General features: G+C 43.7%; 1 protein-coding gene and 2 long non-coding RNA genes across 7 annotated transcripts in view; 2 read left to right on the top strand and 1 right to left on the bottom strand.

Moving 5' to 3' along the window:
- Nucleotides 1-12,640, top strand: part of LOC109284121 (uncharacterized) — a 16,760-nt gene extending 4,120 nt beyond the window's left edge. The window contains exons 2-3 of the long non-coding RNA XR_002091459.2: nt 12,153-12,296; nt 12,518-12,640. This is a non-coding gene — a long non-coding RNA (uncharacterized LOC109284121). The remainder of the gene's footprint in view (nt 1-12,152; nt 12,297-12,517) is intronic.
- LOC109284116 (uncharacterized) lies at nt 733-27,713 on the bottom strand. 2 transcript variants are annotated; one of them, XR_009463890.1, is made up of 2 exons: nt 27,623-27,713; nt 733-20,741 (listed from the first exon to the last, which is right to left on the bottom strand). It is a non-coding gene; the product is annotated as an uncharacterized LOC109284116 (long non-coding RNA). The 2 variants fall into 2 exon arrangements; XR_002091446.2 differs by lacking the exon at nt 27,623-27,713 and adding an exon at nt 26,988-27,218.
- INTS6 (integrator complex subunit 6) overlaps nt 27,456-27,720 on the top strand; it is a 173,127-nt gene continuing 172,862 nt past the window's right edge. For 3 of the 4 annotated variants that reach the window (XR_001373082.3, XM_059732017.1, XM_019491369.2), the window contains exon 1: nt 27,456-27,720. Coding sequence is in view for 3 of the 4 variants with exons in the window: in XM_059732017.1 (XP_059588000.1) it covers nt 27,610-27,720 (111 nt within the window). In the remaining variant the exon portion in view is untranslated. The other variant, XM_006259867.4, reaches the window with a different exon arrangement.

The raw sequence follows: 27,720 nt of genomic DNA, 5'->3' as shown, positions 1-27,720 counted from the left end.
GATGCTTCTCAAGCAAATCCCGGGACGTCATTCTCCCCTTGTACTCGGCCTTGGTGAGGCCGCAGCTGGAGTACTGCGTCCAGTTTTGGGCTCCACAATTCAAAAAGGATGTGGAGAAGCTTGAGAGAGTCCAGAGAAGAGCCACGCACATGATCAGAGGTCAGGGAAGCAGACCCTACAATGACAGGCTGAGAGCCCTGGGGCTCTTTAGCCTGGAGAAGCGGGGGCTCAGGGGTGATCTGATGGCCACCTATAAGTTTATCAGGGGTGACCACCAGTATCTGGGGGAATGTTTGTTCACCAGAGCGCCCCAAGGGATGACGAGGACGAATGGTCATAAACTACTACAAGACCATTTCAGGCTGGACATAAGGAAGAATTTCTTTACTGTCCGAGCCCCCAAGGTCTGGAACAGCCTGCCACCGGAGGTGGTTCAAGCACCTTCATTGAACACCTTCAAGAGCAAACTGGATGCTTATCTTGCTGGGATCCTATGATCCCAGCTGACTTCCTGCCCTTTGGGCAGGGGGCTGGACTCGATGATCTTCCGAGGTCCCTTCCAGCCCTAATGTCTATGAAATCTATGAAATCTGCAGGGATTCTGGTTTTCTCTGATTTAAAACTGTAGGAGACCAGAGCAGCGCCGGCAGCTGCTTTCTGACCCCCCCCCCCCCCCCACCTGACAGGCAGGTAGTGATGGATGGGGTGGAATTAACCAGGCACAGGCGCGTGTTGGTTACAGCAGATTGTTTACTTACGTCGCCCAGATAGTGACGTGCGATGCAGGCTGAGACTTTGTTTCGTTACAGTTGCATCGATTACAGTTGAGCGTATAAGGTCGGGTTACGATATCAAGCGATGACGAGCAAAGCGCGCCAAGAACGGTATCGAGCCTGCAGGGCTTTACTACGTCAAAATTAACTATGACGGGGAGAGATTGACAGCTGATCAGACCGTCAATTTACTCTGGTGATGGACTCAGGTCTCTCCTCAGAGATTTTTCCGGGGTTCTCCGACTGGGCGGAAGTTGCTAAACTATTTATAGACAGAGGTGTCTGACGGAGATACCCAGTGATGAACCATTATGTAGAATCTTTAATTTTCTGGCAAGCAGCAGTTCTTTGTGTTCTCAGTTTGCTATCAGGTTACAAGGTAGTGGGTTAGGTTTCTAGTATGTTACGTGTGAGGTATCTACGCTTGTTTCTTGACCAATTATATACAGTTTTTGCTAGCATTTTATTTCAGCTGACCAATTACCTACAGTTCTCTGCCAGCATTTTGTTTTCAGGAATGTCTGGCAAGGATTTCTTTTTAACCCTTAGTTGACTACTTGAATGGTATCTCTTGCTAGTGGCATGGGCACTGATTAACTGGGTTGTGACATGCCCCCTTGCCCATGGCACAGCAAGTGACCACTTACTTTTGGCTATAGTTCGTTCTCGTCGTCATACTCGTTGTCATTGGAGTTATCTAATGGCCAGCGGGTGTATACAAAAGCAGAAAGCATCATTAGTTGTTTCTTTATGAGCTGCAAGATACAACAACCTAAACACACAACTATGGCTATCGCAATTAATGGCAAGCACAAGGTAATAAGCGGGGTTAGTAAATGCATTAACCAAGATGATGTATCCCATCCCATCCAGCCGAAAAGGTCGGCTAACCACCCCTTTCCTAGTCCTGCGACGTTTTGGTTCTTGCTGCAATTTTTTGCATCGACGTGATTTGGTGTTCTAGAGGAAGGGACACATTGGGAATACCAATATAACAAATGGGTAACAACAAAGTAATTAGGGGTGTTAACAAATACATTAGCCAAGAAGAGTCCTCCCAAAGAGGAAGGCGTAGGCATGCAGTAAGTCCCGACTCTTTATCGGATCCAGTGATGTTGGCCCAAACCGACAGGAGAGACAGGATCGAGTTGGAGGGTCCAGGGTCCGGAGAAGGCACCGAAGTGACAACAACACTCAACAGGATCAGCACGATAGACGCCCCCATGGTGGTCTGGTGCGTGCCAGGTCGGAGCGGCCTGATGTTCCGGTGGCTCTTGTGACGGGCTGCTGTTGTATATGGCCGTCGCGCTCCCTGCCAGACCTGAAAAATATAAAACGAGAGCAGTAACTGGGTTCACGACAATTAGTTTATTTGGAGTGTGGAGTACTGGCGGCCACTGGTTTTATGCATCCCTGTTGTTCAAGTCGCTGTAAAAGGGCGACAAGGGCTTCTTGCAGGGGCCCGTTCGTCGGAATTGGCTTGTAGCGCCATGTAGACGTGTTGCGAAGTGTGGGTCTGTGCTGATTCATTTTTGAAATGGAGATTGGAAGAGCTTGCAGCACCTAGCGAAGCGCGCCGAGAACGGTATCGAGCCTGCAGGGCTTTACTACGTCAAAATTAACTATGACGGGGAGAGATTGACAGCTGTTCAGACCGTCAATCTACTCTGGTGATGGACTCGGGTCTCTCCTCAGAGATTTTTCTGGGGTTCTCCGACTGCGGAAGTTGCTAAACTATTTATAGACAGAGGTGTCTGACGGAGATACCCAATGATGAACTGTTATGTGGAATCTTTAATTTTCTGGCAAGCAGCAGTTCTTTGTGTTCTCAGTTTGCTATCAGGTTACAAGGTAGTGGGTTAGGTTTCTAGTATGTTACGTGTGAGGTATCTACGCTTGTTTCTTGACCAATTATATACAGTTTTTGCTAGCATTTTATTTCAGCTGACCAATTACCTACAGTTCTCCGCCAGCATTTTGTTTTCAGGAATGTCTGGCAAGGATTTCTTTTTAACCCTTAGTTGACTACTTGAATGGTATCTCTTGCTAGTGGCATGGGCACTGATTAACTGGGTTGTGACAAAAACAATCTCCAATTTTTGGTTAAAAAAAAGTAACCCCAAATCCACATATTTTTGTGATTAAAATGAAACACCACTAGTATATACATGTTGATTTGGGGTTACTTTTCTTTAAATGAAAATTGGGGATTTTTTTAAATCAGAGAAAACTAGGGTCCCTGCTCATCTGACACTTTCAATGAAGTAGTCAGCATGTGAAGAAGACCAAATGGGTAGGGCAGAAATGGATACAGTTTTGAAGGATGGATGCCTCAGCAAATTATTTAAAAAACAACAAGAAAAAGTGTTTCTGAGTTTGTGGCTAAGAAGCAAAGTGGTTCATGAGAGAAGAAGATCTGTGGAAGAGGAGAAAGCTGCAGAAGCCAAGATCAGCTCACACACATTGCAAGAATACTGGCAGTGAAAGGCTTGCTGCTTTCTAAACTTGAACAAGGAATTTTATTTGAATACAGAAACAGCTTTTTTCTCATTTTAATCCTCATAGAAAGTACCTCAGTTGTTCTTGCCTGGCATCCTGCCAGATATAAAGACAGTGTGCATCCTGAGATTTTCTCCCTTTTTCTGTATGAGCGGTTTTCAACAGCAATCAGTATTTAAGAAGGAGTGATCTGTTCAGCTAGGCCATAGTTGGACCTTTATCCAGTTAATTCCCTTAGATAATGTCCACAGTGAAGATTCCAGTTTGGCTGATTGAGAACTTCTCTCAACAGGACAATCTCCCTTCACTGAGGCTATAGCTAAGCACAGTTGCTACTAGGGTTGTACAGAAAGTCAGCTGAGTTTGGAACTAGCTGCGGATGCTGCCTTTTTGCTTCTGCACTGCCTTGTATAGAATCACAGGATCTGGCTTCATCCAATAACACCAGTTGGGTGTTGTCCAATATTATTCATTTTATCACAACAGGGGACCTGGCATGAAAAACATTTAAGCACCTTCAACACTGTCTGAGTGGAGGTATTTTGCAGAATGGGGCCCTCAGTTGTCTGACTTAAGTTAGGGTACATTTAGATATTTTAAGTAATCTGGAGCACTTGTAGATTTGACATCTCTTCACATCAAAGCTGGCAAATGGTAGCCTGTTGTTAGTAACTACTGGGAAACAATGCCATACAGCTTTTCTAGGACCCACAGTGGTGTGAATTTGGTGAAAAGAAGAATTTAAACAGCTCAAGAAAAATAGTCTACCAGAAAAATGCTACCAAGTAAATAAACTTCTTTTTTTCTATAAAGATCTCATGCTATTCTACCCAGAACCATCAGCTAATTCTACAAGTGTAAGAGGTTCACAGTTGTTTTTCTGGCCATTCTGTAAGTGTTCATATAGTAATGGCCATTTCTGTAAAAACAATTGTGAGGGCAAAAATGGGGTTGCTGTCTAAGTTCATACAATGTTCTTCCTTCATCTTTTTGTAACTGAAGGTTTGAGTTTAATTAGCAGAACATTTTTTAAAGTTTCCAGCATTTTAACAGTCATTCCATATTAAATTCAAAGGCCATCAGTACTAATATTTTTTTTTGTATTATTGCTCTTATGTCTTACCCAAAGGTTATTGTATTGATTGGATATAGAAAACATTATCTGAGTGAGTCTCAAAAATTATGCAGAGTGTTGAGGTAGGATGGAATGAAATACAGATCCAGCATGTAAAATCAATTGCAGGAACACCACTGCAGTATTAATATGGATTGATGATAGAATGTTTTTGTGATTCAGCTTTCTTTTTTCCCAAATGAGGAGCTGAAGGCTCACCACTGGAAATCAGCTTTCCCTAGAGAAACTCAACATAATTGCAGCATCTGGTTTTCAGCAAGTTCCTGCTTTTTACCCAGGTGGATTAACTGAAGCAGAGGGATGTCAAATAATTTGCTCAAAGTTATGTTCGCATGCTGCTCAAGCCCAGTGAAATGCATTTATTCTTGAGGTCTATGTTGTTTAAGACCAGGCAGTCAAAGCCTGCAAAAATGTTGAAAAAACACAGTAAATATGTCTTGGTCACTGTTTTTTACTACATACATGCTTTTTAGAAATTATTGCAGCTGTATCTTTAGGTTCAGCCACAGCTAGCCACCAGAAACTAGTTTTTCATGGAAATTGAGCACTGCTGCCTCAGAGAGTAGATAAATTTTGAGAAGGTTATCAATCCATTAGACCTGGATATATTTATTGAGCAGTTCATGTCAAAATACTGTCAGCTGTAGAAGCACAAACTAGATACTTCACAGGTGAAAAACAAAAGGGTAACAGTTGACCTTTTCCTGCCAAATCAACATCCAGAACATTGGCAACAGAGTAGGCAAATAGGGTACTCATTGGATGCATCTATATGAGCCACTTAATGTGCAGTAGACTAAGTCTACTGTGCTTTAGCGATCATGGCAAAAAGCCAGGCTAATGCATAGTCTACTGCACATTAAGCATCACAAAAAGACTGTGTGCTGGCACTACTGTGCAGTAGCGCCACTTATTGCGCATTTAGTTAGAACCTCATATTAGAGGTGCTAAATGTAATGCACTGTAACAATAGTGCATTAATGATTGCGTAAACATGCCCATTGTTCATCTGGAACATATGCTGATGCCCAGTAGATACTTAAGAAGCAGATGAATAGAAAACTAATTCTTCAGGGCAGGGACCATGCCTTTCTTCATGTTTCCATAATGCCTAATAAATTTCCACATGCCTAATATCGGAAACAATAATACTATTTATTTTGCACAGAAAAATAATTCAATGAACTTTACTGTGATACTTTTAGTCTCTTGCCCAGATCTCAACTTTTTGGGAAGCAACAATTAATAGAAAGGTCACCAAGAAACTGTAATTAAAAAGTGATTCCCGGGCTGGAGTATTATATAAAGTTTTGTGCCTTTAAGTTACTAGTTTAAATCAGGGGGTGCAATATAGGGAAAAAGGGAGAGACCTTGCCTGAATTCATTATCACTGGTGGGTTATTACTGGCTTAATTTGTGGTTTCAAATTATTTCCTTGAAGACACATTCACATTGCATAACCTCATAATCATATTAACCGTATAAACTTTCTTTACATTAAATTGAGCAGTTCCAGGAAGTGAGCTGGTGCTAAATGAACAAGATGCAATTGTACCATCAGTAATGGTCTTTGCCATTCTGGGTTAAGTGCATGTAGAAAGGAAACTGCCTGTGCTGCTGTTTGTGATGTATAGGGATCCTAGTTTTCTCTGATTTAAAAAAAATATATATTAAAAATATATATATTTGGTGTTCTAGCAGAAACATAACAAGCCTTTATTGAAGGAATTTGAGTTGAACAATTGAACTGGGCATTATTCTCAGAGAGCCAATGGCTGGGAGCACTGTAGACACAAGAGTAAAGGCCTTAAAGAGGCCTTCTCTCAAAAGATTAGTTATAGGGCACACCTACATAAAATGTTTACTGTCTCGGTGTCTACACATGCAGCCCTATTAGGCCGCAAGAAGCTTATTAATTCAGTAGCAGGGTAATGTTTTTAAATACAAGTACTGCCCTACTTTGGAGTTTTTTTGTGCATAGCAGTGTACGTGTAGATGCTGACCCAGCTGGCTAGGGCATGAGCAATCTTCAGTGCCAGGGCTGCCTGCTGGCTAGCCCTGCACTCGACCACCCTTGTGCTCCAGCCAGCCCCTCTGCACCACAGAGCTGGGTTGGAGCAGCCCTGGGATGGCAGGCTGACCCCTGTGGGCTCCCTGCCAGCTGGGGCTGCTCTGACCTGGGTCAATGTGTTGTGGTCCTAGGCACACATTCAAACAGCACACCCAGGAACAATAAACTCCAGAATGATATGTGCCGGAGTTTATTGCCGCATGCTAATAGCACATGCAGACATGCCTACTGACAGTCAGAGGTCTTGAGAGAAGCAAGTAGTTAAGAAGTGAGAGTATATCTTCAGGATGTAGAGCATTGCTTGAGCTGGGGAAGAAACCTTAAAATAGGCCTGGGCTTTAATCACTTTCGCGTAAACCATAGTGTTTTCAAAATATAAAAGAGGAACTCCACATAGTATCAAAACAAAGTTTTCTCCATGCTCCTCCTGTAAGCAGGTTCCAGATGTAGCCACAGGTTTGTTAAAATAAGCAGGAATATGAATCACAGGAAAGTAGTAACATGCTAAAACCTACTACAAAACTCCCTCAGATTTCTATTCTTTGAACATAAGTTGTCCCTTGATTTTATCCCCAAGTATAGCACTACTGGACGAGGGATTTCAGTAGCCTCCTAGCCAACTAACATAAGGGGTGAAAGCCAGATGAGAGTCTGTGGGGCTGCAAATGAGCCCCTTTGCAGGCATTGGACAGTCCCAGTGTATAGTTTCTCTAGCTAATCATTTTGAAAGAAAAGCAAGAAAAACCTGTTTTTGTAACAAATATGTTGTTCTTCATATTAGTGAAAAATTGGCTATTTTTCCTGGTTGGGTAGCATAGGTTAAATTGTTTCTATGTAAACATGGCAGAAAGTACTGGATCTAAATTCGAACACCAAACATTGTGTGTTTACTTAGTATTTCACATGCACATTCTTAAAAAGTGTATGCCCCTTGAAAAGAAAATCATTACATGCCTCTCTTCTTGGCATTGAAGGGCTTGTATCTTTTTTTATAAATATTAGTAATCTCTGAAAACAAAACTGGAAAAAAATAAAGAGTGTTGATAACATCCAAGGATTTGTTTTCTTACTGTAAATTGTGAAACAGGAAGTTCAGTTATAGGCATGGCATTCTTGGAGGATACAAACAAATAGACCAAAAAAATCCAAAACAGGCATGTTATTTTTGGAAGATACAAGAGAAAGAGAGAGGGAGAAAGAGCAATAGCCAATTTTTCATTGCTCCTGACTGTTCAAATTTTAACTGAAAATGTTCCATATTATAGTAGTGCAGACAGGGGTGTAGAGTTGGTTTAATAAAAGTTATTGGATTTTCCCAAAGAACTTTGTCTGCCTAGCAGTGCAGACTGCACCTGAAAGTGAACCTTTGTTTATATCACATCAACATAATTTAATCCTTGCTTCTCAGGAATGATCCTCATCATTTTTGTTCATTTACTTTTATTCTGTATTTTGTTATATCTGCTTGGAAACTGAAATGTTCTTCAGTCCACTGGTTTTGGCCTTTTCTATTTGGTATAGGTTTTATTCCTGGGTTGATAATGTGAATAAAATGATCATAGCTTGTGTTAGTGATAGTACTGTTCTGCATTTACCTGTTATATGGTGTCAGCATAGCTCTGGGAATTAGCAGTTACTGGCATGGTTACAATCAGCAGAACCAAGGTCCAGATACTCTCACTGCCAGCATACTAGAGCACCTTCTTTCATTGCTCATCTGCAATCCGGTTTGACTTCATGGGTTGGAGCAGAGATTAAATTGTATTCATCATCGCTGGCTCCTTGTTTAAAAAATTGCTCTCTGGCTCCATCTTCTGGCATCTCAGTTGATATAGTGGGGTAAGATTCTACAGAGCTTTCAAAGTTTGTTTTCCGGAGCAGGCAATTACAGCACAAATGAGAGTTAATCCAAACAAGGATCAGTAAAGCGATATGGAGAAGTGAAAGCTGATTGGTCCAATGAAGTTGGGGCTGGATGTGGCTGCAGTGCCAGCAGTATAATTACTTTTGAGGTAACTATACTGTGGGGTTACCCTTTCAGAAAATTTATCAGAAAACACATTATTTTCTCCTTACTGACAACAGAGACATATACCTCAATGCCACCTTCCAAATTAATACTTTTTTTTACTGCTTGATTATGTTATCATGACATGATCATGCAAGAGGATGACATTTCATAAACTTCAAATATAATTAACACGATCTGTGGAAATCTAGCAAGCTTTGGGATCATCCTGATTAAGGTTTGGTAGCATCCCTTTAGCAATCTGGATGGCATCCTTACAGAAGCTGCCAAAATGTGGTCCTTTTTAAAAAGTGCTCAACAATCAAAGGCTACATTAACAACAGCATGTAATACTGTGAGAACGTGCCCTTGCCTAATTAGAAATGTATTACTATTTTATACTGGTTAAATGCAGAGGCCAAATTGCCAAAGTGCCCCGTTAAGCTATTTAAATAATCTGTGTCCAGTCCGCTTTCCTCTGTGAGATGGTGTGTAGATTGGGAGACAAATTGCATTTTGCCTGATTCAGTGCATATTCAAAAGTGCTTAGTTGACATGGAGCCAGAGTTCAGTGTACTGAAGCCTATCCCTCTGAATCACCCCTGCTAAGCCAGAAGGACTTGTTCACACAAAAAGATAACTCCATAAAAAAGGTAAAAATGCCTGGGTCTGTGTAGTGCTCAATAGTCATCAAATTCAGCAGACTCGTCTATTTTCTCCAGTGCCTCTGCTCACTGCATTTTCACAAACTGTGATTAAAGCCTTACTACTATAAAGAACTGTGTGACTGTAAATGTATGCTTGAAATGACCTCTCATGGACCACACTTTGTTTCTGTAGACCAGCACACCGGAGGGCAGGGATCAATTACAAGCAGATCTGGACAGGTTGAACATATGGGCAGAAAACAACAGAATGCAATTCAACAAGGAGAAAAGCAAAGTGCTGCGCCTAGGGAGGAAAAATGTCCAGCACACCTACTGCCTAGGAAATGACCTGCTTGGTGGCACGGAAGCAGGAAGGGATCTTGGAGTCCTAGCGGACTCCAAGATGAACATGAGTCGGCAGTGTGACGAAGTCATCAGAAAAGCTAATGGCAGTTTATTGTGCATCAGCAGATGCATGACGAACAGATCCAAGGAGGTGATACTTCCCCTCTATCGGGCACTGGTCAGACCGCAGTTGGAGTACTGCGTGCAATTTTGGGCGCTGCACTTCAAGAGGGATGCGGATAACCTGGAGAGGGTCCAGAGAAGGGCCACTCGTATGGTTAAGGGCTTGCAGGCCAAGCCCTATGAGGAGAGACTAGGACACCTGGACCTCTTCAGCCTCTGCAAGAGAAGGTTGAGAGGCGACCTTGTGGCTGCCTATAAGTTCATCATGGGGGCACAGAAGGGAATTGGTGATGCTTTACTCACCAAGGCGCCCCTGGGGGTTACAAGAAATAATGGCCATAAGCTAGCAGAGAGCAGAGTTAGACTAGACATTAGGAAGAACTTCTTCACAGTTAGAGTGGCCAAAGTCTGGAATGGGCTCCCAAGGGAGGTGGTGCTCTCCCCTACCCTGGGAATCTTCAAGAGGAGGTTAGATAGGCATCTAGCTGGGGTCATCTAAACCCAGCACTTTTTCCTGCCTATGCAGGGGGTCGGACTTGATGATCTATTGAGGTCCCTTCCGACCCTAACATCTATGAATCTGTGAACATAACAAATTCACAAATAATATTTTTAAGGTAGATGTTTTTACTTGTAGATTGGTTAAAACCTTAAAAAAAGATACTGAAATCTTAAAGGGGAAGAATAAAAACTTTATGGAAAATACATTTTTTGAAAGACTGATTTATCTGAATTTGTTTCAGAATACAATTCCAGAAAACTTTTCCTAAGAAATTCACCTTCAGATTTAGACATTAAGTTTTTCTGATTGTTTTAGCATTTATATTGAATATTATTGCCTATGATAGCTTCTAAGAATATAGCATCCCATGTATGCAGTGAAATTTAAAGCTCCATTTTCTTCCATATTCCACTATTATTGTTTATTGTGTTCAGAAGTTTGGAAAATGGAAACCTCTGAGATATGAAGTATGAAAACTGCTGTGTTTGGAGTCTCCTGAGACAAATTATGAAGAAAAAGTAGATTTAAAATTATGCTTGTCTTTCAATTTTAGTGTGTAACATCTTAACTGAAACAAAGATACTGTTTAGCTACTTTGCAAGTGGTGTTGCTTCTGGAACTGCCTGTGACTGTGTGGAAACAAAAAATGAGGGATGCTGTGTCAGTATGTAGGCTGTAAATGAGAACTCCCAAGCTCCTACATTTTGCCCTATAAGCAATCCTTGCCATGTATGCAGTCTTACTTCTATTTATTATTTCATCACTGATTACCCAGTAGTTTTGCTCACATGTTGAGCCTCCCAGTTTGTCACCTACAGAAACCTTGGTTTCTCCAGAATTATTCCATTATATTTTTAGTAGATCTTTCATCTCACTAATTCCTATTCTTCTCAGCTGTTTACTCTTGAATATTTCTAGACCCGAGATATTTTTACTTGATTTTTTTTTTAGCTTCCTGCCCTATTTTAACTTAAATATTAAATACTAAGGAATATTATTGATGTATATCTTCTATTAAGAAAACAGAGAACAAATAACCCATAAAAATCTACCTAAAAAGGTAACTGAACTTCCTTCTTGTGCTGCATTAACTACATATATAAAGGCAATGATGTTCTACCTAATCTTTCTTTAGTTTAACTATAAAAATAATACATGTATATTCTGTAAGGAGTGTCATTTCCCTTCATACAACAGTTTTCATTCACAGACTTTTTTTCAGAGAAATTTCTTTGCTACTGTCTTAGTGATCCACTAGTGGGCACTCCTAGATTGAAAAGGCCACCAGAGTTTCAACTACAGCATTATCTAGATCTTCTCTGAGCAGAGTTAAACAAGACTATGATTAAAACACTGGTCTTTGCTATCTGTGACTAGCACACCTGTGGGGGGCAGGGGGCATCCATGGCCACAATTTCAGGATATTTTATGAAAAAAAGTCTAATGCAGACACATCTGGCAGAAGCCATTGTAATGTGGTTATTACTAACAAAATACTAGCATTGTGTCAGTTACCAGTAGGGACAGGGACTTCTTTCGGTGAATGCTAACCCAACCATTCTGTACACTTACTGAAAGTGTATGGAAAGGTACATATCCCACGAAATAGCACACCACCCTGAGTCTGTAGGAAATACAGTAGATCCTTGGTAAAACTGCTTCATTTCTTGCTTTAGGGATTCATAAATGTTATGGGCTGGAAGGGACCTCACAAGATCATTGGGTCCAGCCCCCCTGCACTTGGGCAGGAAAGACTGCTGGGGTCAGATGACCCCAGCAAGGTGTGCATCAAGTTGTGTTTTTAAAGATCCCCAGGTTAGGTGATTGTACCACCTCTGTAGGGAGTCTGTTCCAGACCATAGGCACTCAAATCATAAAAACATTTCTCCTTATGTCCAATCTAAAGTGATCTTCAAGCAGGTTGTGTTCATTGTTTCTTATCTTCCCCTGGGGTGCCTTGGTGAACAGATACTCCCCCAGGCTCTGATGTAAACCACATACATACTTATAGGCTGCAACCAAGTCCCCTCTAAGTCTTCTTTTTTCCAGGCTGAAGAGTCCCATGTCTTTCAGCATCTCCTCGTATGACCTGCTCTTCAGACCTCTAATCATGTGCGTGGCCCTCCTTTGGACTCTCTCAAGCTTCTCCACATCCTTCCTGAAGTGTGATGTGCTTGCGGTTTGATTTCAAAGGTGAATAATTCCTAAACCTAAAGGGCTGCTGATTTCCTTCTGTTGAAAAGGATTTTTTCGACAAAGAAAGCTCTGAAAGGACACCCTTAGTGTATAAGATTTGGTGAATGTAGGAAGCCTTAGCCTCCCCTGCCCCCTTTCTAAACAGTTTTGGGTCATTTAACCAAGCTCTTCAAGTTTATTCTGTTTTAGTAATGTGTTACTCACCTTCTCTTTTACAGGTGAATAAGCACACCAGTCCTTTAAATGGTTCTATGACCAAATGTGGAAGTCCCAACAGACCAGCAGATCCAGCACAATCCAGCAGATGGGCACAATTAAAACTGGTATCATGAAGAACTAGACCATTTGGCTTGTTTGCTTACCTCATGATCATCCTCCAGAAACATGAAGGTCCAAGTTTTGGTTGAGGTTAAATTATGGCAGCCATAAAAGTGGAACAGATGACTGCCTTGAGTATCTTACAGTGTTAGACTGATATGTCTCTATGTGGAATCTATAAAGTCCACTTTGATTTTGATGTGCTAGCTGTACAGTCACTGTCAGCCCTCTTGGAAAAGACAAACTACTTTCTGGTTTTAGAAACAGTGGTAAAGTGCCCTTATCCTGGGTTTGAGCCAGCCACCCCCTGAAATGATTAATGGAGAGGAAACACTCTCTATAGAGCAAAGTTTTTACTCCAAAAAGTGGCCAAAATTGTTACTATGCTGATCTCTACTTTTAAGAGAGGAAAAAGCAATGTCCACCCACAATTGTACCTGTGTTGGAGATGAAAAAAAATCCCCTGAAAAAGGGCAGACTTTTATTTCCCTTCATGTGCCCAAATGGCAGTTTTTGAGCTACATAGATGGTATTTGTTGCACTTACACACAAATTCAGTTCTATTACCCCTGCACTATGGAAGTTTAAGCACATGTACACACACTGAGCATGTGTGGTAGGTTACTCAGTGGATGGGCAAGTATGCAGCTTTCATGCACACTGGTGTGTGTGTGTGTGCGCGTGTGTAAATAATGAAAACGTAGTTGACCAGAAGTCTATTGCTAACGGGTAATAGATGCTGGAGGAGGGAGAGCCAGCTCTATGACTCTTTTAGCCCCAATAGCTGAGTGGTTAGGGCACTTGCCCAGGAAGCAGGAGACTCGTGTTTTCCTTGGAGAGCAGAGAACGTTTTGGCTAATGACTAACATGGGGGATGGTGGGTAGAGAACTGTGCTGGGAAGTCAAAAAGATACAGGTTCAAGCCTCCTCTTTTATAAAGAAGGCCTAGAACACAGGTCTGGGGAAATGTAAATTAATCAACAATATTGACAAGAGCTTCTAGTTAAGACTGACAAAAGAGTCTTAGCATTAATTTACGCAGACTCTGTCTTAGCAGTCTGATTAGTCCTTGGAGTTCAGGCGTTTTGGACCTAGAACAGTCTCCCTACTTGATGCATGCAGAGAGGAAAGGATTCCTTGCAGAGGTTTGAGTCAGAATAGAGACAAAGGGCTATTTAAAAGGTTCCACCATAAGTCCATGCAGTGCTCTGAGGTCAAAAGGGGAACTCACCTGCTACATCAGAAAACTTTCTTGCAGCAGCAAGCAGTGAGTAGTTATTGCCTAGCTGCTGAACCTCTAAGGCAGAAGCAAAATGTATTACAATAGCTGTTCTAGCATCTCTAAAGCCATAGGAACATATAACAACCCTCTAGGCCCATAAGGTGGTAGTTGGAGATAAACCTGCCTCTCAGGAATTCTCTCTTCTTTGCGGAGTTATAGGAGAGAAAAGCCATATATACACAGATTGAGCTAAAGGGCCTGTAGTAAAGTTCCTCCTTTCTCAGTGTAGAGTGATTGGGAAGACAAGGGAAGGCAAAGGAGAAACCACGAATACTTCCCATATGCATGGAATTAAGGAGGACTACGCTGATCACGGGCTTTTCTGGGACACTTAGGAAGCCTACGCCAAGGACTAGGGAGATAAGAACTGATCCACCTCCAAGAGAAGCCTTTGCAACTTCCAGCCTGTAGGATAAGAGTCTTCTGTTTGCCTCATATTTTAAACACCTTTTCTTTTCTTCAAAAAAAAAAAAAAGAATTTGTTTCAGCTTTCTTATCTCCTTTCCTTGGCCAGAAGAAAAAATTAAGAGCACGTGCACACACAGGAATATGCACACACAAACAAGAGAAGGCGGCCAAGCATTTGATTCTGTGCTTTGAGAATAATAAAATTGGGGGAGTGGAAAAAGGGTGGGGAGAATCCAGATGTTTATGTAACTATCCTGAGGGGAAGATTTTATACTCCTTGTGCTTTTGTTCCTTGGGAAAGGGACTTATGCTAATTTGAACTCATGGTAGAAGAGAGAAAAATGTCTGAGCCAACTATTGAGGGACAAGAAACTACAGAACTGTACTCATAGGCTGCATCCACACATGGTGTGGACATTTGGTTCCCGGGGCAGAACTAGCAGTGGCGGCACAAGGTGTGCTGATGCTAATCCCCACGGAATGCCTGTGCCACTTGCCCTCTGGCACATGGCAAGTTACCCCAAGCGTAGTAGGGGAGGTTGGGGCCAGTACTGGTCTGGCCTCAGCAGCCTTATCCGGGGTCCTGGGAGCCTCCCAGGGCTGCAGCAGTGGCAATTCTGCCACACAGAGCCTGGCTAGCAGCTGCAGCATGGCTCCGGGCAGCCCAGTTTTGCTTCTGAATGGCACGCACTGCCCATATGTGCACCACTCCCATTTTTTTCTCCGCAGGTTTTTTTGACCCCTGGATATCCAGGGATCAAAGAATCCTCTGTGCTGTTCCGTTGCAGTGTGGAGAACAACTGAATGTGCGGTATATGGCACTACAGACGTGTCTGCAGCACCATATACTGCATGGCTACATTCATCTGGATGCAGCCATAGAGGTCATTAACTGTCTAGGCATCTGTAGGGTAACAAACACTGTGAACCATGGATCATGAAATAATTCTTAAATTATGCAGAGGACAATTTCACAATCCAGAAAACAGAGAATTCAAGCAGAGAAAAAGGCATCCAAGGTTTACTTATTGCCAGTTGGGAGGAAATTACTATGATAGAGCTATAGGACAGTTCGGTACTAATGGCAATGCCTATTTGAAGACTAGTTCAAGTACCAAAAAAAAGAGATTCAGACAATGGTCATCGTTTCAGTATATTTTCAAACTGAGAACAACAAAGGCTAAAGCAGAATTTGCTTCACTAATTTTAGGAATACTTTGATAATGTTAATTAGACAAAAGTAGTCTGTAAATATTTTCATGGCAGCTACTTTAAAACTTTAGAAAGAGGGTAATACATTTCAATGTGAAAATGTTGGGGTATTAGGAAACTGAGAGTCAATGCAGCAATGAAACGAGTAGAACTAAGTTTGGAGAAAAGCTGAACCATTCCACAGGACATGTAAAAATTACTTTTTCTAGAAAAGTAAATGGAATTATGTGCAATTTTCCAGTGCTTTGTAAGGTGATAGTCTTATATGATTAGTAAGGTGTGGTGAACAAGTTCTACCCTCTTGCCTTGGTCTATAACTGGATTAAATGTTTGTCATTTACCTCTAAAGTGGCAATTTGGATAACTAATTCTCTGGGAGCTTGTCCTAGAATCAGAAAGTATTAACTGGCTATTATTAAAGACAGGCAGACAAGACAGCCAATCAGAAACAAAAGTGAGAATGAAAAGACCAGTGAGGAGAAAGAAAGTGTCTTTTTGTTCTGCAAATAGCTGTAGAGAATTATAGTCTATGTGTAACTAAGTGGTCAGAAGAAACAATTTCTCTAGAAAAGAAAACAATGAAGAGAAAAAAGAACCTGAAAGGGAAAGGTAATGGGCTAGATAAGGCACTTATTTAACTAAAATAAAGTTAAATGGAAGTACAAAAGAATTAGTAATATATTATAAATAGTTGAGAGTGAAAGGGTTAAAGTGGTTAAAGTTCCTTACTCAAGGAGTTGCCTTCTAATGCCAATGTTAACAATATTCCTTATATGGGCTATTCAACATGCATGGATGTGGTTAAATCAGGCCCTAAGACAGCAGAAATATAAATGTATTTTAGACTAGGAAAAGAGAAAAAAAAAATCTAATGGAAAGTGTTAATTTAATAACAGAATTAAAATGTACAATTAGTAGGAAATGAAAATGAAGAAATACATACCTGATTTTTACTGGCCAGGGTATGGATTGCAAGATAATGGATTGTGGACTTCAAATTTGAAACTAATGTTTGGAAGAGGCATGCACAGTGTATTGCTTTGGAAATATGAAATAGGAACGTGTAAAGAACAAAGCCAGTTCTGGAACGTTCAAGCCTCTACAACTGCAACAGCGTGACATTCAGAGCCATTTCCAACAGCTCAAGAATTCATGGCTGAACAAAACAACATTTTTGTGTGTGCAGGTCCTTATAATGGAAGAGGATCTCTCTCCACTGTTATTATAATCAAGGTTCCATTATAAGCCTGATATTCTGCTCTTCTCTAAACTGGAGCAAGAAAAAAACTTGGCTGAAAATTGGGGTGATCAGTATTAGGATGAATTTTTTCCCCTTAAATTCCAAATAGTTTCAAACACTAGATATGAATTTTCACTTGCTTGAAATTACCCATTTTGCATATTTGCAAGTCACACCTTATGTGCCCTCTTTACAAAATGGATCTATGCATACACAAAAGCTTTTTCTGTAAGTCTGCTGTACCAGAATGGAGCATCACTGATTTCACTGGGACTCTGTGCCACTTTGTGGGATGAAGGCCTTAATATGTATACATTTAGTAACAAAGAAACATGCATGCATACCAGCTAATTAAATAGACACGGCATGTTCCTATGGATAGGAATTCTACAACAGACAATTTGTCATCATCACCATACGCTTAATTTGAGGTCTCTGAAAAAATTAAGTAGAGATGATCATGTGTTAAGCTTCCAGTTTTCTTCACAGGATGTTAAGGATTTTTCCACTGTGAAGTAGGAAATTTTTTGGCTTGATAGGTTTGACAGATCCCAGACCACATAAGCCTTTTGCTCTGTTTCTTCAGTATAAATTCCTAGTTAGCTAGTGATGCTTTCAAGGCATTTTTGTTTAACTGTTGGATGGAAAACAAAGTTATACCATATCTGTTTTTATACAACAGTGGTGCTCAAAGTTTTGGCCCTGCAGGCCAAGGGAATGGGACAGGGCTGGCTCATGGGCCAGATCCACCCCACACATGCCAAGACTGGACCATGCCACTCCCATGCATCTGGATAGGCTCCTAGGGCCCCATGACACCCTCACACAGCCTACATGCCAGGATCAGGGCCCTGTGCCACCTCCACCTGGCCCAATGTGCTGTTACTTCATTCTGTTTCTGCCTGGCCCTGTGTGCCAGGGGCAGCGCCCAGCCCTGCACGCTGGGATCAGGGCCCTATACCCACCTCTGTGAGTCCCATACACCAGGATCAGGCCCCATGCTGCTGTGCATACACATGGGAGACACCCTATGTACTAGTGGGGAGCCCCACAGGCCATATAACCCAGTGCCAGGGCCTAGATCTGCTATGAAGCATGCAAACTGCCCTGCAGACATTGTGCAGGGTGAAATGATGAGTGCAGAGTATTCAGAGAAATAGAATAAAGGCTGGATAAATATTGGGGTGTGGCAACACTTCACCAGCCATAATATGACCTCATGGAAAGAATTCCTAGGTCTCAAGTACAGAATGTAGACAGGGTGGCTCTCAGGCAGATAACTTGTGGAAAACCAAATCGGTGTCATTCCCTTGTTCAGAAAAAACAGTCATTGTGTGATAGGAGTGATTTTCAACCTGTGGTTCACAGACCCCTGGGGATCTGCAGACTATGTCTAAGGGGTCTGCAAAAAATTACCATGATCAGTCAAAAGTAGTGAATGCCCACACTTACAATTCAAAGGTGTCTGCATCTCCATTCAAAATTTTTCAGGGGTCCACAAATGAAAAAAGGTTGAAAACATCTGATCTATAGGTAACTACACTGTTTCACCTCCCTGGGAGGGGCTTGCAGGACCAGGTGTGTAAGTCTTAGCTGTAGCCAATTTATAGTTCAAGCTGAGTGGGAGTGGAACAGATGTTTTTGGACCAGTTGACTGGCTAGATGAATTCTGCATGCCAGTTCCTGGCATCCCTATTAAGAGTGTGTTGGGTTGCTATGCTAGGAAATGTGTTGGAAGGTCCAGTGCTCCAGGGAGGACTGAATGTAAGCAGGAAAAAATGTCTGCAGAAAGAGACAGAAAAAAACCTTGGAAGCAATCTCAGAGGGAATCTCACAGCAGCAAAATCTCTGCAAGAATCTAGCATCCCAAGAAAGTTTCTTTTAAAAAGAGTTTAATTGGCTTTCTGAAAGACTGTTGAAAAGTCATGTTGAAGAAAGATCAATGTATTTTTGCCATTCTAACACTCTATCTTGAGGGTGACTCAATGGGAGTATTATGCATATGAATTCCATATACGTAGATTTCATAGACATTAGGGCTGAAAGGGACCTCAGAAGATCACTGAGTCCAGCCCCCTGCCCCAGGGGCAGGAAGTCCGCTGGGGTCACAGGATCCCCTCAAGATAAACGTCCAATTGACTCTCAAAGGAATCCAGAGTAGGTGCTTGCACCACCTCTGGCGGCAGTCTGTTCCAGGTCTTGGGGGCTCAGACTGTAAAGTTCTTCCTTACGTCCAAGAATTAACCAAGACATTTTGCATTTGATGTTTTCTGTCAATCAATGTTTTTGTAATGTCTCATCAGTTAGTGGTTCTGATTTTATGTATTTTGTGCCCCAGTGGACTGTTGAGTCTGTCCAAGCTAAACAATGGCTATGTGTATGAGAGAACATGCTACCCTTTCAGGGGTTTCTCTGGGCCCTGCTACATGTACAAATTAAAGCCAAGACAGAAATCAGCTATATAGTTGTTACACATTTTCAAGCACTAACTTTGTAGCTGGTTGGCTCTTTTTACAGATGAAGTCACTTTTATGGTGAAATAATTACTTTGCATATGTGATCTAAATTTACTCTGTGATTAACCAATTAATTAATTGTGTGATAATTACTTTGCAGTTGGGGCCAGTCTAGCTTGTGTGTGTGGCTGGTCTGAATTTATTGCATAATTAACCAGTAAATTGCATAATATATGTAACACGAAGCAGGGGCCTTTGGAACTGAAACACCCTAGAATGTATTGGCAGGAAAGGGGGATTAGGCTGGCATAAGGGGCAATAAGCTTGAATTCTGTTGACAAGATGGACAGGGTTTGGAGGCTATTGTTGTTGTTGAACTAATGTCCTAATACAGAGGCTGTCAAACTCATTTGGCCCTGTGGGCCTGAGGAGTAGCACAATTCCCTACAGACCAGATCTGCAATATGGAGCTGGTCCATGAGCTCGAACTGGAGCACAGAGCAATAGGGACACAAGCAGTGGCTGCAGCAGCTATGAGACCTGTGGCAGTTAACAGCGCTGCCATTTCCCCAATGCCAAATTTCCAGGCCTGTTGGCAGGATGACAAGCTTCCAGCAGCTGGATCCAGCCCATGGAATGGATCTTTGACATCTCTGCCTTAAAAAGTTCTACAAATTTTCTTGAGACTGCTCCTTACCTGTGGCCTTTTAAAAGAGACATTCTTTTCCTAGTTTGTTTTTCCCCTTTCTTGATTGGGTCTGTTTACAATATACATGACCTTTCATTTATATGAGCAATTATCAGGACCACTAGTTCTTTGAATAGTCTGAGTGAGGTAACAAGGCCAAATGGTAGTACACTTTACTGATAATGGATTGTCTCCTATGTTTTCCATAGGAAGATTGAATTGAGATGTGATGATATGCTTTCCACTGGCATACAGATATTAACAAGTTGACCAGAGAGCCTTCAGAGATTTCATTAAAAAATTTTTTTTCTCCCATGAATTTATTTGATGCTTTCAGGTTCAAAATAATGCTGCTTCCTCCAGACACCTTGGAAACTAGGTAAAAAGAAGCCTAGGCAGACTTTTCTTCAGATGGACTTTATTGCCCTTAAATGCAGGAGGTAAGTGATGGCCTCTGTCATCAGAGTATTTGGGTGGGTTTGAGAAGTACGGAAAAATGCTTCAAGAATGTCTGAAGAATTCCATGGCATAGACCTCACTCATCTTCCATCATTCATCTAAGATGGTCATTGCCTAAATTATTGAGAAATTTAAGAGTTAACTCTCCAAGTGACCCAGTTCCTCAGACAGACAGAAAAGCAATAATTAAAGAATCATGTTTTGCTTTCATTAGAATGCCAGGATGGGTGCTACTAGAGAAAAGCAGGTGGTCATCACTGAAGCTTCTTTAGAAGTAAAGCAACCCTTCTTATACGTTGCTGTGGTCTTAAGGTCCTTGGAGTCCTTGCAACAGCTGGGATGCTGCGGAGGTAGTATCCATCATCCACTATCTCCAGTTCTGCAGAAAAGCAAGAGATTTCTTCATGCTGACAGAACAAAGGTTTTTTCAAGCTTGTCTGTGTAGATGCTGAATACGAAAGCACAACTTGGCTTTTCTTTTTGGTAGGCTACTTTGCCCCAGTGTTCAAGGCAGAATCCCAATTCTGCCAGTATAACACAGGGGTGGGAAAAATGTAGCCTGGGGGCCGGATGTGGCCCACCAGGCCATTCTATCCAGCCCACGGGGCCCCTAAAAAATTTAGAAAATTAATATTTATCTGCCCCTGGCTGCCTATCACGTGGCCCTCGATGGCTTGCCAAAACTCAGTAAGCGGCCCTCCACCCAAAATAATTGCCTGCCCCTGGTATAACAGAATCCCAACATGAGGCTTTGGTGACGTAGCTCCTGTAGCTACAGAGTGCAATTTTTTCACATCTCTGACTGATATAGCTATGCCGGCAGAACATTGTAACATACACCTGAGTTAAGACAAGTAACGTTGAAAGAGGTCAGGTGGGAAAGAAGGGTTGCAGGAATATGCGTCATTTTGATATTTTATTTGCAAAAGTCAGGGCCACCTCTCTCTCATCCATCTGCCTCTTCACCTACCCATTGTTATTTAGCTTATGTGCACTGCTATGAAGATAAGACCTGAGATTAAAAAGTAAGCCTTTTTTGGTTTGAAAATAATATTACTGTGCACTTCCACAGTACCTTTCATCAGAGGATTTCAAAGTACTTTACATTCATTAATTTATATCCCCTCCCCTGTGAGTTACGTATGATTGGATAATACACAAAAAAAACACCAGACAATACACAAAAAAAACCACCAGACAATACACAGTTTACTGAAATCATTGGTTATTCAAATGCTAGCTATGCTCCTTAGGGTCATGCAGTACTCTACTGATGTTCAAACTCTTCACCCAGATCAATGTGTATCAGGCTTTGCGTGACATGGGGGCAGGAACAGCCAGATTAAAACACTCCGAACTGGGAAACCCAGAACACAGAAATGAACAATGAGGCTGACTGAAGATGGGCCAAAAGCCAAAGTGCAGCCCCTTTAGAGGTCATCAATCTGCAAGCTGCCTAGCTTCACTGTGCTTCAGTGCTGGCTGGGCAAGCCATAGCATACTAGCTGATTTCAGAGATTACACTCCAACAGCAAAGTAGCTGGCTTTTGAGAATTTTCTAGGCTAAGGCCCTAGAATACACAGGCAATATGTGCTAGGCAACTTGCTCAAAGACCTTTGCAAGATTAACAGTATTGTATACGCCTGACTTAGAGGTGCAGAATGTCTGCCACTACACTGAATATAAAGGGAGATGCAGTTGCTCAGTAGTCTGTAAATCAGATCATAAAGTTCTGCAACGAGATTCTGGGTTTGTATTTTATCTGGTCCTAGCTCCTTGAGTAATTACTTGCTCAGTAATGGGTTAAATAGATATGGATGCCTAAATTATTGAGTTAAATGCTGCAGCCAAAGTAGATTTAAGAACTGCTAAAATTAATTAGGTTAAAAAAAATCACTGTACTGGAAGTAACAGCAAAATAATGAAGGAAATAAATAGTATTTCAGTGATACAAACTAAAGAAAGTTTGGTGAAGAACAAACATAAAGATATTAAAAGAACTAAACAGGTAGAGCCTGGCCAAGTAAAGGCTAAATAGGGTTTGCACACAGAAACTAAAAGAGTATCAACTGAGATTGTTTAGGGTGGGGTGGGCAATTATTTCAGGTGGAGGGCTGCTTAATGAGTTTTGGTGAGCTGCTGAAAGCTGCAAGGGTAGCCCTGCCCCTTGACAGGTGCTCCACCTTGAGACCAGATGTCCCACCTCTAACCCCTGACCTTTACCACCAGAAGTCCCTCCCTTTGCCCTGGGAATACTACTTTTGGGAAGAAGGGCGCTACTATCTTGAAACCAAAAAAAAAAAAATCATACATTAAAAAATAAAACATCTATAACTTATTTTAATTTTATTAAAAAATATTCTTGTCCTGATTTATATGTGCTTGCATAGCTCAAAATACGGTCCTACTGGGCAGTAAGAGAGTGTATGTGGAAGGATGTGGTTGGGGAGTGGGGTGTGAAGTATGTGTTTGAGGTGGTGGCTGTGGGGCTATGGTGGGTGGGGTGGGAGGGACAGAGACAGGGCTGGGCTCCCAGCTCCATTGTGTGCAGCTCTCATGGACAGCACTTGAGCCTCATGCAATACAGCCAGGCAGACCCTGTGCCCAGGCTCTGTGCTCCTGCCACCCCACCCTGGGTCCATGCCAGCCCCAAGGCACTGGCACAGGCTCCGTGCCACTGCCCGCCACTCCCCTGCTTTCCCTCCCACTTGCCTGCCTGCCACTGTTCCAACCACTTCCCAGCTGTTGCTGCTCCTGCTACTTCTCCCGCCCATCTTGACTCCCTGCCTGCTGCCACAGCTTTCCATCCTCTGCCATTTCCTGCCTGCTGGCTGCTCTTGCTCCAGCCTGCCCTGGTCAGCACCACATGGTTTCCAGACTGCGTTGGCTGATTGCAGCGGTCGTTACCCCCCACTCCCCCCCATCCAAGTGGAAAGTTAGATAAGATTGGATGGAGGGAGGGCAGGGAACATCTAAAGGGTCACCAGGCCAGAAGCCACAAAGACTTCCGGTTGGGGGCTGGGGTGGAGTCTGGGGGCAGGGTGGAGCTGGGCCAGCCTTACTGCTCAGCTGCTGGGTTCCGCCACCAGTTGCCCCTGGGCCCTGCTGCCTTATCTTCAACAGGCAGCCACACAGTTAATACATTTTCTATGTTTTTTTTTAGGGGCGCTGTAGACTAAATCTAGCCTGTAGGCTGTATTTTGCCCACTCCTGGCTTAGGGTGTTTATAGATTTTATTTTTTTTAGGGTCAGAAAGGACCTATTAGATCATGGAGTCCAACCCCCTGCCCTGAGGGGTAAATGGATTCTAAATGTGTTCTAAATGGATGCATCATAACTAGGAGCAATAGGATGAACAAAGGCAAACTTAAGCAGAGTATTCGCAAGATCTACTTCACTGCTGATTTAGTCTTCTAAGGGAATCTGCGAATCCCATCACTTGTATCATTTAAAACTGAGCTGAACAAAATACTGAAAGATTTTCATGGAACAATATTGGACTGAGGGGAGAATAAAAGTTCTAGTTCCATGATCTATATAAATGTCTTCCACACAGCGTCCTCTAGTCAAGCCTGAAGTTTATGACAAAAGATCTGACAGCATATTATGTTATATAAGATTATCATCACATCCAACTATCAAACAGGAGGAACAGAAAACTGAAGTAAAATTTATTCAATAATAGCAAGTGTTACAAAAGTATTACATCTTGTTTATATTTTCAGTTTTAAATCTACTTATTTCAAAACGGTGTCTCTGTACATGTAGTGTTTAATGTTAAAGCCAGATTTGCAATTTTGAATGAGTTCCACACTAGTTTTTAAAGGGACACCACTCATTTTGAAGCACAGAGTGAGCAAAATAGTTTCAGGTGCTACCCCTGCTGCTGAGTTCCCATGCTGCATTTTGTGAACTAAAAAGATTCCTTGGTATTTATGTGGCTTTTCATACAGCAACCAGGAAAACTTACTACGAAGAACTCATGAAAAGCTTATGTATAAAATGAATACATTAAAAAAAAACAACCAAAACCCTTTCTTATCCTTCAGTGACAATACTCTTAGGCATTGCTTGTCACAATTGTGAGAGAGCATATTTCAGATAGACTGTTCCTTTAAATTTTAAATAAAACAACTGATTACGGGGAACTGTCATTCTGAGTATAAATATACCTATAATGTAACAAAGCTGAGAAGCCCAAAAAAGTGGCATCCATTTTCAGTCGTTAAAACTCAAGGAAACTTCTATGCTCAGATATGGCTACTATAGCACTAATGAACATGACCACTAAGGTCGCTATTTTCTGCTCTGCTCCTCTGTATATCCTTTTGCACAGGGAGATATTTATAAATATCACTTGGATGCTGCTGCTAGACACTAGGATTCTTGCATCACAAGCTGGCTGCTGTCACACCTTCTTGCGAAATGCTTTAAACAAATTACTTTTCACTTGCTCAGTTTTTCTTAAACAATAATCAAAATAGCCAGCTTGCAATATAAAAGCACAAATGCCTAGCATAGGCAGTACAAAGGCATCCTTGATTCTGTATCTACAAGTGACCTAATATGGGAAGGCAAAAAATACTAGTATTACATGAAGACGGGACTGTGCCAGCTGCCTGCAGTGATTCCAGCAGCCAGCTTCAAAGTCACAGTGGGTATGTATGTTTCTTAAGCATGTCTCTGGATATTGCTGTAGATGCCCAGGTTCCGTGCATGCAATACCAGATTCTTTCAGCCAGCAACGTCCACTGGGCCTAAACCCTGGAAGGCAAAATGACTCCTACTGTCTAAGCTCCATCTTGCCACCCACAGCAGTGAAACAGAACAGCTCTTACCTTTAGATTTCAGATTAGTGTTAGAGTTAGGCAATTATTTGATCTTCTGGCTTCCTAGCTCATTGATAAGGACTGTTCTTCATGTAATACACTGGAACGATAGGCATTTAAACTGCCCTCTCCCGTCTTTTGCCCCGGAGAATACCATATTTCTATATGCTATCTGTAGATTTTTCTCACAGCTCACGCAGAAAGCTTGAGATACCCGAGTGAAGTCACTTCTATTACACTGCTATGGACTACTTACATAAAACAAGACCGTTGACTTGTTTTATGAAGGTCACTTTGACTATCTGTAGCCTTTAAAGATGGGTCTAGGGAACAAGCTACTTGAAAAGGGCATCGGATTGAACTAGGATTCCCTATGAACAAAGTAAAATAGTTCTTCAGTTATAGCAGCCATCTAGGCCCAAATCAACCTCCTTGGCATGTCTGAGGAATGTCCCTATCACAATTTTACAAGATAGCCAGTTATAGCAGAGTATGCAGTTTTATTTCATGTCACTCCCTAGTTGCTGCTATGAGCCCTGATTTGTACAGCATTCCTATAGCCTTAATTCAAGGTTGATCCCTGTCACCCCCTTCCCTCCCACCACAGGGAGATAACTGCCAGCCACTCACCTCCAGCAAGATTCACGCAGTCCTCTCTCAGAGGAAACAGTTACTTATAGTAGGGCAATGGCCCATCAAGAAGACAGTTAAGTCACATGGAACCCTAGAAACCACCTCCTTCACTGCTAAACATGGACCCTTTCTAGGCAAGGTCCAGTGTCAGCCAGGGGTACAGGAAGCAACCGGGGGCTTGTTTTCACCTTTTAAAGGCCTTTGGAGTCATCTTGCTGGGCGGATCACAAATGCAGCACCTAACACAGCGCTGGCAAGAGGGATCTGCTTATACCTACCAGTACAGCAACAACGGGTGCAAGAAGTTCTGCCTCTGCTCCCCTGAAATTAGCCCTAAACCCCAGCCTCGCATTTATCTGGCCCCAAATAAAGCACGTTGGACCAAAGGTAGGCCTTGGTGTGCAGGGGTGGGGACACAGAACAAGGCCAGGGCACTGCTGATTCCTTGTCTGAGGCAGCCAAGTGGCTCAGTGGGGATGATGGGGGAGATCAGAACCAGCACCATTTTTGGCACAAGAGGGGAAGTCAGCTCGGGTAGGAAACAGCAGTCCCTGCGCACACCCCGAGCGGGGAGACAATGCCTGTGCCCCGAGAGCAGATCGCACGGAGCCGCCCAATGCCGAGGCGCAGCCCCGGCGCAGGGGCCTCAAACTCATCCAGGCGAGCGGCTCGGCGGAGCCCGAAGGTCGCCCCGGGCCGCCCCCACGGGCAGCAGCGCACGTGGGTCCCGTGGCCCCCACCCCCACGCAGCACCGGCCGGGCTGGGGCGGCGCCGTGACACGGCCCCGGGAGGGGGGGGGAGGAGATGCCACGTGTCCGGGCGCTGCACGTGGGGCGGGCCCGCGCCTCCCCCAGGCTAGCGCCGCGGCTCCGCAACCCGCAACCGCGCTGAGGGAAGGGCGGCCAGGCCGCCTCCGCCCGCACACATCCCGCCCCGCCGCCTCGGGGCTACCGCCGCCACCTCCGCCTCAGGGCTGCCGCCGCCGCCGCCGCCGCGGGCGAAGCAACCGCCCGGGAGGAAGGTCCCGCCCCGCCCTGCCCAGTCGTAGGGGCTGAGTTGTGGGGAGGCCACGGCCGCGAGGCTCTACAGAACGCAGCTCCCAAGTCGGCCGGGCCCGCCCCAAGACCCTCCGGCAGGACCTGCCCATAGCCCGTGACTCACCCGCGCGGGTGAAGGAGCGGGGTCCCCGCCCCGTCCTCCCCCGGCCCCTTTTCTCGCGCCCCTCCCCCCAGCGCAGGAGCGAGCGGCCACAGTGCACATGCGCCCCCGTCAGGCCTTGGCGCGTGCTCGCCGCCAACCGCCGTTCCCCCGCCCCCCCCGGCGATTTGAATATGCTAATGAGAGCTCGGCGGGAGCCCTATGGCGCGGCGGGCAGGTCATCACGTGTCGCAGGGACGTGTCCTGCGGGGGCGGTGCCCGACCTGCCCAGGCTGCCTTAAAAGGGGGAGTCGAGCGAGGAAGCGCCTCAGTCAGAGACAGAAAGTGCTGGGGTGGGGGGTGCGCGCGGCAGCTCCACCCAAAACTTTGAGTTACATCCACGGGGGGGAGGGAGCGGCGGCCGCAGCAGCAGCCGGGCAGCCCCCGCCCGCTGCGCCTCACCCCCCGCGCGGCCGGGCCGGGCCGGGCCGAGCGGGCCCGCACACAAAGGCGGCCCGGGCCGGGCTACCCCGCGGCGGGAGCGCCCCGTGCACAGCACTCACTGCCCCGCATCCGCCCCGCGCCGCCCCCGGCCCCCGCCCTGTCCATGTAGCGCCCGCCGCGGGCGCCGCCGCCGCTCCGCACTATGCCCATCTTACTCTTCCTGATAGACACGTCCGCCTCCATGAACCAGCGCACCCATCTGGGCACCACCTATCTGGACGTAGCCAAAGGCGCGGTAGAGACTTTCATGAAG

The sequence above is a fragment of the Alligator mississippiensis genome, chromosome 1 (genome assembly GCF_030867095.1).
Source record: "Alligator mississippiensis isolate rAllMis1 chromosome 1, rAllMis1, whole genome shotgun sequence".
NCBI lineage: Eukaryota > Metazoa > Chordata > Crocodylia > Alligatoridae > Alligator > Alligator mississippiensis.
Note: the sequence above shows the minus strand (reverse complement) of the source record. Positions and strands in the feature narration are given on the sequence as shown.